Source organism: Tachyglossus aculeatus, chromosome 22 (genome assembly GCF_015852505.1).
Source record: "Tachyglossus aculeatus isolate mTacAcu1 chromosome 22, mTacAcu1.pri, whole genome shotgun sequence".
In the NCBI taxonomy this organism is placed as follows: Eukaryota; Metazoa; Chordata; class Mammalia; order Monotremata; family Tachyglossidae; genus Tachyglossus; species Tachyglossus aculeatus.
Window position 1 is genome coordinate 20,656,339 of NC_052087.1, and position 12,206 is coordinate 20,668,544.

General features: G+C 42.3%; 1 protein-coding gene across 2 annotated transcripts in view; it reads right to left on the bottom strand.

The window, feature by feature from the left end:
* Nucleotides 1-12,206, bottom strand: part of SLC1A2 (solute carrier family 1 member 2) — a 122,605-nt gene that overhangs the window by 10,665 nt on the left and 99,734 nt on the right. For both annotated transcript variants that reach the window (XM_038764761.1, XM_038764760.1), the window contains one exon: nt 2,606-2,837. In XM_038764761.1, coding sequence (XP_038620689.1) covers nt 2,606-2,837 — 232 coding nt within the window. The remainder of the gene's footprint in view (nt 1-2,605; nt 2,838-12,206) is intronic.

Here is a 12,206-nt window from a genome sequence, read left to right on the forward strand (position 1 = left end):
ACCAGTATTTGAAACATATCCGACCACCTTCTTACACAGTTGGGAGGCGCATGCATTACAAGAACGTGCAACATACCAGGAACTTATAGCCATGTGACTTTCACAAATCAAGCAGATGAAATGTAATGTTACAAAAATTACAATACCATCATGCAGGAACCACTAGGACACCCTTGTAAAGGTTAGTTTACTTAAAAACATTACATGGTTATTGCAAAGTTATGAATTAATGGTGCTAGCCAGAGTGTTTTATCTCAGGGAAAAAGAAATGATGCATTAAAAACATTAGTCTGTTACAATTTTGATCAGAGATGCAGCAAAATTGCCCTTCCCTTTAGTGAACTGTGGAGAAAGAGGACTGACCCTTCAAAGGTAACTGGCTCAGAGGAAGTTGGCTATGCACAGAATTGTCAGTCGTGTGTGTCACTTAGAGACTTTATGGATGTGAGGGCTGTTTCTCTCGAGATGACAGGGGACTTTCAATGAGGCTGAGGTAGCCACTTAAATGGAATTTCTTTCCTAAACCTGGGGTGAGCTAAAATCAGAAGTCTGTCTGTGGTGAAAGGAGAGGAGCTGCAACAGATTTCTAGACTTTCACTTTCAAATAAATATTTGAAAAAAAGGCTTGGACAAGGATTGGGAGCTGCAACTGTTGAGACAAAGGACCTTATAAAGCACCTGGGAGATTATGAGAAGGAGAAAAGCTTGTCTTCAGGGGTTTTGCTGTTGTCTTTCCTCATGAGGCAGCATCCCTAAGGAAACCACCACCAAAAAGCAAATTAAAAAAAACAACACTCTCCTCTGGACACTGCAGAAGCATTTCCCTTTTATTTTCCTTACTAACTTCATAATAATAATGATGGCATTTGTTAAGCACCTACTATGTGCGAAGCATTGTTCTAAGCACTGGGGGGGATACAAGGAGATCAGATTGTCCCACTTGGGGCTCACAGTCTTAATCCCTATTTTACAGATGAGGTAACTGAGGCTCAGGGAATTTAAGTGACTTGCCCAAAGTCACACAGCTGACAAGTGGCAGAGCCAGGATTAGAATCCACGACCTCTGACTCCCAAGCCCACACTCTTTCCACTGAGCCACGCTGCTTCTCTTCATGCCTGGGACATGATTGTAATCTCCAGGCCTGCTCCACATCTTCTCAAAAAAAGTAGAAAGTCCTTGAGCAAGTATGAAAGCCTTTCCTCCATTTGAGTGCCATCTTCCATTGAATCATAAATGCCTTGAAGGCAGGGATCATGCCTTTTAATTTATCTTGTATGCTCTCACTACTCAGCACAGCACAGTGCACGTGCTCAATAACCACTATTGATTGATCCAGATCCACCTCACCTAAGATTTCCTCCAAATCCACTTCACCCCAAGCATTTCTCAGAAGCTGGAAATCGTTTGAAGTGGGACATGGGCCTATGGAAGGAAATGACTTTACTAAATCCTTTAAAATGACATAGTTCAAAGCCCTGAATGCTTGTTATGAAAGAGTAAATTCATCGGGGCAAATTAGTGAACCGATAGCCCTTTCTGTCTCTAATGTCTATAATAATAATGATAGTGATATTCTTTAGATTATCCTATAGTATATTATTTTGTACACATTTCATATATCATGTTATAAGAGGAAGGCTTAGAAAAGGAGGAATAGAGAAATAAGAAGAAGTGTGTTCTCAACAAAAACCTCCAATTCATTCCTCATTCTCTCCTGCCATCATCTCTGTTTGGAAACAAATGGTGGTGCCTGTAAAAGATGCAGTTTTTTTTTTACTAATCTGGCAATATCTGTGTACCTGCCAGTGTCCTGATCAGAGTTCATTAGTTTTCTTTAGGATGGACTGGGAGGATAAATAATTCAGAAAGAATTGAACCATTGCGGGAGGAGTCTTATGGATCCTGGCTCAATATTCACTGTTGACTGCAACCAGTCTTGGGAAGGCTTTTGCTGTCTCCTGGGAAATACTTTGCAAATCAAACCCCTGAGCTGATTCCTTGGTCACCCACTGGTGGGCTTCATGTTTGCTTCATTCTGATTTGTGACATTTCTCATTGAATTACAAGTTGTTTACAACGAGCCTTTGATAGAAACAATCCAGTTTCTATTTTTATGTTCCATTAGTTAGGACGAAAGCAAATGACAGGTGGTTTGGGAGAGATGGAGATAGCACCAGAGGGCAGGGTGAGTTTACTTATGCCTCTCTATAGGGTATCATGTAAAAATGCCCTCACATTCACAAATATTCTGGATTTGAATTTAGTCAATTCCTTTTAGTTAGCAAAGAATATGCAAGGAATATGCAGCAATATGCAAGGAATACAATGCAGAACTGCTTACTCATCCATGATACACAGTAGAGAGGTAAAGCTTCTGCAACATAAATAAGATTCATGTGTTCTGATCTCAATCTTGCTTTTAACATTTAAGGTAAAAAAAAATCAGTAACTACTGAGGCTCACCTAAACTATCTGGGATTCATTGATAATTTTTCACATCATTATTAAAAAAAACACAGTTTAGAAAAATACATGCAAGTAGAAAAAGAAAATGAGCAAGCAATGCTATATGCATGTCTCAATATCCATAAATGTGAACGGTACCTTGCACTCATCTACTATGACAGAGTTGTGTGCTGCATAAACACATTGATTAGAGTTGTTTTCCCTATGGTTTTTCATGTCATCAAAAATTGACTGTGTCTTGGTCATTTCGATGTCTTCTTGGCCTTTGTGATGGGCATCAATGCTGTCCAACTCTGCCTTGGATAGGTGGTAGACAATGCCAGCACCAAAGGAGTCACCCACCACATTCACCGAGGTTCTCATTCTGTCCCTGGGGAGGAGGAAACAGGTTGAAAGAAAAAGTAAGTCTGTGACCAGAGATGCTCATATTGTGAACCAAGACACAGAAAAATACTCTTAGAAGGGGACAGACTCTTCACTTTTGTAAGGATCCAAAAAATGCAAATCCCCTGGGGACCTTGGTCTATCTCACCATCAACCTCTGGCTCACATCCTGTCTCTGGCCTGGAATGCTCTCCTCCTTTATATCTGACAGCAGGTCATTCTCCCAATCTTCTAACACTTATTAAAAGCATATCTCCTCCAAGAGGCTTTCTCCAACTAAGCCCTCTTCTCCCACTCTTAAATTTATTTATACTAATGTCTGCAGACTGTAAGCTTGCTGTGGTCAGCGAACGTCTACCAACTGTTTTATAGTGTACTCACCCAAGCACTTAGTACAGTGATCTGCACTCAGTAAGTGCTCAATAAATATGACTAGGAGACTGGTAGATTGACTTTCTGAAATAGACATCTCGGGCAACAATAATGGTGGAGCTGCCTAGAATCCTAGGATACGATTCCCCTTTTGGAAATGCTGGAAAAAAAGCAGCTGGCTGCAGTGAGTTTCATCTGTTTTCTGCCTTGAAATTGATTCATCATCATCATCACTGGCCTGAGGCTACAGGGAGCCAGGGAGATCATCTCACCTTCTGGAACACACCATTCACCCACAAGGGTTAAGCAGATGCTAGACAGCCGCTTTGCTTCCCCCTCATTCAATTAGAGAAGTGAATTTAGTAAATAATAGGTAATAATAATAATAATAATAATGGCATGTATTAAGCGCTTACTATGTGCAAAGCACTGTTCTAAGTGCTGGGGGTATACAAGGTGATCAGGTTGCCCCACAGGGGGCTTACAGTCTTCACCCCCATTTTACAGATGAGGTAACTGAGGCCCAGAGAAGTTAAGTGACTTACCCAAAGTCACACAGCTGACAAGTGGCAGAGCTAGGATTCAAACCCATGACTCCAAAGTCCATGCTCTTTCCACTGAGCCATGCTGCTTCTCTAGGTGTGTTCAGTTTCCCTCACTCTAAAAATAGTCTTTGATACTCATCCCATTCCTTCTAGACATACTACATACTGGAAATTTCTTTATGAATAAAAACTCCAAATTCTACTGTGTAATGTCTTCTATCTGTAATTTATTTTGATATTTGTCTCCTCCTGTAGACTGTAAGCTTCTCATGAGCCCGGATCAAATTTCCCACTTTCTCAAGAGTACAGCACACACAGTAAGTGCTCAAAAAGTACCATTGATGGAGCGATTGATCAATCTAATTCATTTCTTAAGAATGTGCTCAAGCTGACATTGGTGCTCAATAAATGCTTTCTTGATGATGATGATCATAAAGATGCTCTCCATACTCCAGGTATTTTCCTCATTCCTGGATCTCAGGTATGATTAAGGTGAATCAGAGTCTGGTATCCAACTTCACTTCTAATTCTTCAAAATTTTAAGCAAGCCATTGGATTTCTTTGGAACCACTCTGAAATAGGTGTTGTGATCATTATTTAGGTAATCAGCAAATTCAATCATATTCAGCTGTATTTTTTAAGTGCTTGGAGAGTCTCTGGAATGGCCTGCCTAAAATCCTTAAACGGTCTTGAGAAACACTCTTTGTCAAGGAAGAAGATTTGGACAAGTCACTGCTGGAATCTTTCCACGCCAATAGTCAAATATTTAATAGTACCTAGTGGAATGTCATGATTGAGAGTTTATAGCCTAGGGGAAAGAGCATAGGACTGGAAGCCAGGAGACCTCGGCTTACGTTGCAACTGTAAGACGTGTGTCTTTGAGCAAGGCAATTAACCTTTTTGGACCTCAGTTTTCTCACCTGTATGCTGGGGACAAAAAAAAACATTGTGAGACCCTTTGTGAGAAAGAGACTGTGTTCAAATATAACCTTGACTCTACTCCACAGCCTAGCACATAATAAGCACTCAATTACAGGGGATTTGAAAATTTGACAACTCTGTCATTTGGGGAAGTGCATTGAACAGGCCACGGGTCAGAGGGGAAGCAGTGAAAATCCTTATGTAGGCAGTTTATGTTAATGAAGTTTCATGTGCACGTTTAGTGCTCGATTTAATTGTTTAAGTCACTGGAGAAGGAATGAGCCAGGAGCAAAGAGTTCATAATTCTAGGGCAGTTAGTCTGCATAAAGTGTCATATTCCAGTTGGGAGAGTCATGGCAAAGGAAAATTAGCGCCCCATTTTCGCTTCTCTTCAAATCGTCTCAGCTTATTGTGGTTAAACTGTAATGCCTTTCTTGTCTCTGTTATGTCTCCTCAGCAATTTAGGCCAATTGCTGTTACTCCTCCCTAGGCTCTCCTCTAATCATGGCTACCTGTGGTGCAGCTGGAGTAAGCAGGTACATTGGGAAACTGCATGAATCATTTAATAACCATCACTTCAGGGCACTACATGTTGCTATCATGAACAGGGAGAATTCTTGCAGCTATGCAGAATCTCGATGTTATACCAACAAGATAATTTACACACTAAGGGAATTTGATTCAACATGACATGTCCTGTCCTCACATTACACTGATAAAAACACCCAGTGAAGCCATAACACTTTCTTATTCCCCCATTAACTCATCATTGAGGCAATGGTAGAAGTAGGTTTTGTGAATGGCATTTATGGACTGCCAATGTAGAACAAAGTCACCAACTTCAAAGGGAACCCTGCCTAGGAAAATGCCATAGAGGAATAGGGATGAGATTTTAGTCGGAGTTTAATTGGGACTTCAGCTGCATATAGCTTTCAGTTGTGGAATTCATTCTTCCTCATCTATTTACTCAGACAAGGGCAGAACATAATTATGCACATGCTGTTACTTCTGTGCTACAACCCAGCCGACACACTTCATCCTCTAATACTAACCTACTCACTGTTCCTCTTATTCATCTCTCTCCCTATTTGATCTCTTGCTCAAGACTTCCCTCCTGTATGGAACTCCCTCACCCTTCATATCTGACAGGCCACTACACTCCCAATCTCAAAGCCCTACTAAAATCACAACTCTTCCAGATAGACTTCCTTGACTAATCTCTCTTCTCCCATCCTATTTTCCCTCCCTAATGCACTTGAGTCTATATCCCCTAACCCCACCTTTCACCCCCTAAACACTTATGCTCTTACCTTTGTAATGTGTTGCTTCCCCCTACCCAAAAATTATTTTAATGTCCATCTTCCCTGCAAGATTGTAAATTCCGGGAAAGTATAGATCCTATCTATTGTAGCCTCCCAAGTACTTAGTACGGTGTTTTGCATACAGTAAGCACTCAATAAATACCACTGATTGATCTGTTAGATTGAAGTGTCATTTCATTATCATAGCAGTTTTTATTTTTTTTAAGGCAACGATCACTCTTCATTTTAGCTTCACACAGCATCTTGGGAGTCCTGTTCTCATACTGCAGTGCCCCAGCCAAACGCAAGTCACAGAAACACTATGGAAAAATATTAAATGCTGACAAAAACCCAATGAACAGGCTGGCCTCTGGTGAAACTTTTTCAGGAACATTATGCAATGCTCAAATCCCTTGGTTACTTTCATGAAGGGGTCTTTAAATCCTGAGAAGAGTCACTACTACCATCCCTGGTTAGGATGTGCTAGATGGGTGGGGAGCCAAAAAGAGGTGGGGATGAAAATATGCTAATATAGTTACAGAGGATTATTTTTAACCGAGCTACTTGAGAAGACACGTCTACCCATCTGGCTTTGCCAGGAGCAAAGGAAAATGAGAAAGCCTTGACTGAGCAACGCCTCAGCCTGAGTCACTGGTTCCAGGGGTAGTACAGCTTTCCTGAAATGAAAGAAAGTGAGAAACTATCACACTTTCTCACTTCGTCATCAAAATGTCCAATCAGAGGCATCTGAAAGAAACAGGATAAGGAAAGCAGACTCACACTCAGCTGACAATGAACCAGATTTCTTGCTGAAAGACTTTTTTTTTTTTAGCACAGTGGAAACATTCATCTTCCTATCTTCCCACCAGACTCGAAAATCAAGATTAGTTCTGAAAAACTTCCTAGCAAGTGTGCAGACCTCACCCACTGGGCATTTTATAGAAAGCAGAGACTTTCCAAACCTGAAATTATCTTCGAACAGTGTGCCAATTTCATCTCTTTCCCATCCCCAGTGACTAGCCAAGCCATTTTCTACTTCTCTTTCTCCTCCTCTGTTTTACACTGCTTATTCACTGAATGGGGGCAGTATGGATGTGAAGCCATGATTTCTAACAGCCCATTCAGCAAAGTACAGTCCATCACCAAGCTAACTTGGGCATTTCACTAGACCCCTAAACTGGAGTTAAAGCGATACTTTTATAGAATTTATGAGTCTTGCCATTGAAATACCTCTAGCATAGCCCGATCTAATGATTCTGGAGGGTTTTTAGTGGTTGGTGAAATTGAAACATCAATAAATTGATCATCACTCTTTCTATCACTCCTCAACTCCACTGACCTCCTGCTCCATTCCAGCTCTCCCACTCACCAACTTGAACTCACACTTGATCTCATTATCTCTAGTCACTGTACAAGCTCTACCCTCACCAACTCTGAAATCCCTCTATCTGACCACAACCTCCTCATCTGTCTCTTCTCCCACACACTTCTTCCCCTCAAATTTGCCCTGTCCCCCTGCAGAGACCTCATTCCTTTGACTTCATCCAATTTTCTCAACTCATGCCCCATTTAGCCTCCATGCCCAAACTACCTTCTCTTGATGACCAAATTGATTCTTTCAACAACACCCTCTCTAATAAACTCAACACATTCGTTCCCCTATCCCTTTGTCAATCGCACACCACTAACCCACAGCCCTGGATCGCCTCCACAGTCCACTTCCTTCTCTTCTGTTCATGAGCCACAGAGTGCTGCTGGTGGAAATCTAGACATCAGGCTGACCTCATCCACCTCAAGTTCATCCTTGCATGCTTCAACTCTGCCGTTTCCTCTGCCCAGTAAGATTATTTCTCCATCCTTATTGACACCCATGCCCATTACCCTCACCAGTTGTTCCAAATGTTTAATTACCTCCTCAAACCCACTGACTGGCTACCAACCCCATATCTTGCCCTTAATGACCTGGTACTTTATTGAAAAAATCAAAACTATCAGGTGTGATTTTCCTAAAAGCTCCCCTACTCCTCTTCAGTCCCTCCATCCTCCTGCCCCTTCTTCAGCTTTTCCATCTTTCCCAGCAGTATCTCTCAAGAGGAGATCTCCTGCCTTCTCTCAAAATCCACCCCCTCCACCTGCGCATCCGACCTCATCCCTTCGCACCTTATCAAAACACTTGCCCTCTATCTTCTTCCTTCCCTGACTGCAATCTTCAACTGTTCACTCTCAAACAGTGTTTTCCCCACTGCTTTCAAACATGCTCATGTCTCCCCTATCTTAAATAATTATGGTACTTGTTAATAATAATTATGGTACTTGTTAAGAGCTTACTATGTGTCAAGCACTGTTCTAAGAGCTGGGGTAGATACAAGTTAATAAGGTTGGACGCCGTCTCTGTCCCACATGGGGCTCACAATCTTAAACCCCATTTTACAGATAAAGGAACTGAGATCCAGAGAAGTTAAGTGACTTGCCCAAGGCCACAGCGCAGCCAAGTGGCAGAGCTGGTATGAGAACCCAGGTCCTTCTGACTCCCAGACCTGCACTTCAGCCACTGAACCATACTGCTTCTAATAATAATAATAATGATGATGGTATTTGTTAAGTGCTTACTATGTGCAAAGCACTGTTCTAAGCGCTGGGAGGATACAAGGCAATCAGGTTGTCCCATATGGGGCTCACAATCTTCATCCCCATTTTACAGATGAGGTAACTGAGGCACAGAGAAGTGAAGTGACTTGCCCAAAGTCACACAGCTGACAATTGGCGGAGCCAGGATTTGAACCCATGACCTCTGACTCCAAAGCCTGGGCTCTTTCCACTGGGCCACGCTACTTCTCTAATAAAAACTCCTCCCTTGACCCCATTACTCCCTCTGGTTAGCACCCCATCTCCCTTTACCTTCCTCTCCAAACTCCTTGAGTGAGTTGTCTACACCTACTGTCTCAAGCTCACCTCCTCCATTTCTCTCTTGATCCCCTCCATTCTGCCTTCCATGCCCTTCACTTTGAGAAACACCCTCTCAAAGGTCACCGACGATCTCCTTCTTGTCAAATCCAAAGGCTTATCCTCCGCCCTGATCCTCCTCGACCTCTCACCTGCCTTTGACATGGTCGACCATCCCCTTTTCCTAGAAACGTTATCCAACCTCGGCTTCACTGACTTTTCCTCTCCTGGTTCTCCTCATCTCTCTGGCTGCTCATTTTCAGTCCCTTTCATGGGCTCCTTCTCTGTCTCCTACCCCCTAACTCTGGGGGTTCCTCAAGGTTCAGTTCTAGGTTCCCTTCTATTCTCCATCTACATTCACTCCCTTGGGTTAAACTACCACCTCTATGCATATGATTCCCAAATCTACATCTCCAGCCCTTCTCTTCCTCTCTTTAGTTTTACATTTCCTCCTGCCTTCAAGACATCTCTACTTCAATATCCTGCCATCACCTCAAACTTAACATGTCAAAAATAGAACTCCTACCTTTCTATCCAAACCCTGACCACCCCCTGACTTTACCATTATTGTAGAGAGCACCACAGTCCTTCTTGTCTCACAAGCCCATAATTTTGGCATTATCCTTGACACCTCTCTCTCATTCAACCCACAAATTCAATCTATCACTAAATCCTGTCAGTTCAACCTTCACAACATTGCTAAAATCCATCCTTTCCTCTGAATTGAAAACTGCTACCATGACAATACAATCACTCATCCTATCTCTCTTGGATTACTGAATCAGCCTCTCTGCTGACCTCCCTGTCTCCTCTTTCCATTCCATAATTCATTCTGCTGCTTGTATTGTTTTTCTACAAAAACATTCAGGCCATGTTTCCCCACTCTTCAGGGACCTCCGGTGGTTGCCCATCCACCTCTGTATCAAACAGAAACTCCTTAATCCTGGCTTTAAAGCACTCAGTCACCTGGCCTCCTCCTACCTCACCTCACTATTCTCCTACTGCAACCCAGACCACACACTTCAATCCTCTAATGCCAATCTACTCACTGTACTTCAATTTTGTCTATCTCACTGCTGATCTCTCTCCCATGTCCCTCCTCTGGCCTGGTACACCCTCCCTTTTCATCTCTGACAGACATTAACTCTCCCCAACTTCAAAGCCTTATTGAAGGTACATCTCCTCCACGAGGCCTTCCCTAACTAAGCCCTCATTTCCTCTTTTCCCATTCCCTTCTGTGTTACCCTGACTTAATAATAATAATGGCATTTATTAAGTGCTTACTATGTGCTTTGCAAGCACTGTTCTAAGCGCTGGGGAGGTTACAAGGTGATCAGGTTGTCCCACATAGGACTTACAGTCTTAATCCCCATTTTACAGATGAGGTAACTAAGGCACAGAGAAGTTAAGTGACTTGCCCAAAGTCACACAGCTGACAAGTGGCGGAGCCGGGATTTGAACCCATGACCTCTGACTCCAAAGCCCGTGCTCTTTCCACTGAGCCACGCTGCTTACTCCCTTTATTCACCACCCCCACCTCTAGCCCCACTGCACTTCAGTACATGTCTGTAATTTATTTATTTATATCAGTGTCTCTCTCCCCCTCTAGACTGTAAGCTTATTGTGAGCAGGAAATATGTCTATTAAATTGTTGTTTGTACTCTCTCAAGTGTTTGTACTCTCTCTCTGCACACAGTAAGTGCTCAAGAAATATGACCAATTGATTGATTAAATGTTACTGAAGGATTGTTTCTAATTTTAAATTGGAAAAAGTGCAAGAGCTATAAAAACTAGCAAAGCTGGGGCGAGAAGCTCTATCACTTTAACCTTTTTCTCTGTCAGCCTGACTCTGACATGGTCTCTTTTTCAAAGCCCTCCATTCCAGCAGCTCTTTCTCTTCCACCTGATCTTTTCCATAGCTAACAGAGCACCCAGCAAGTACTGGCCCCCTGCCCAAGTTTCTGTTTCCAACACTCCCATCACTGGCTGGAGAGACCTTGATTCAGTTACTAATACAAACCATGCCTGCCCCAGCCCCAAGCCCCTGGTACTTTTTTCTACCTCATTCAGTTTTCTTTCTCTCTTAAAATGAATTGCCTGATCCAGTCCACATTACTCCCATCAGAGCAGTTGGAAGCACCAGTATAAAAAATATATTAAATATAGAAAAACAAACTCCCTTTATCTCCCAGCTGCAGACTGTTATCCCACTTTCCCATTTCTGAGCTATGATTTCATAAATATATTAAAACACACCATATCATCATTTTCCTTCTGCCAGTTCCCTTCTGACCATAGATTTCCACCCAAATCTGTAATTTGAGCCATGCATGAATAAGTGCTTCCAGTAAGATAACAAAAAATCTCTTTTCCCTAATTCATTTTCCCTGAAATTTGGGGTGAACCAGCACAAGTTCCCAAGAATTATTCACAAAGTGACTCTCATCCAACCTCAATTGAAAAGGCATTGCTTCTCTGAAGAACATTAGGATTTATCATAAGAGCTGGAAGCATTATATGAATGGCAAAGATCCTACATGTCTTCTAACAATCCCCATTAAGTTATTAAACAACTGGGGAACAAACTGGTTGTACAGGACATTGGCAGACTAAAAGAGGAATTTCCACTGGGCAGATTCTCACACCCATAAACTCTTTATTTGGGGAGTGTCTAGGGTCAAGGAGTTGGTAAATGTAAGTGCAGCTGGCAAGGAAAAAGAGGATGCATTTCCTTTGTCTTTCCCACATAATCCTGCTTGAAGGGAGAGAGGATTTTTTTTATACTGTGTCCCTTAGTTCAAGAGGTGGATTGTGAATCCAAGGAAAAAGAAGTGGGATTATATTAGTTCAGTGCAAGAAGGTCTCTTTGAGTCTATCAGTAACAAAGAGGCACCTGGAAGTTGACCTGTATAAAAGCGGGAACTGCCTAAAAATCACAGATTCTTTGAAGCCTAAAGATTAGAGTGGCCATTTGTCCAGTTTTTTACTGGAGAGTCTGGGCTTCAGTGGGTCTGCCCCCTGTCTATCAATCAGTGGCATTTATTGAGCATTTACTGTGTGCAGATTACTGTACAAAGTACCTGAGCCCTGTACTAAGCACTTGTCCAGTACTGATTTGGCAATATGTTTGTATTTCAGGTCCAGCCATGTCTCCTGTTCCTAGGTCCTGCAGCACCAAAGTGATGCTCTGGTCTACAGAGATCTCAGAGGGAAACTCAGAAACTCAGGGGCAATGGGGAGGGTCAAGAGTCATCTGGTCACATGTTTAGCAAA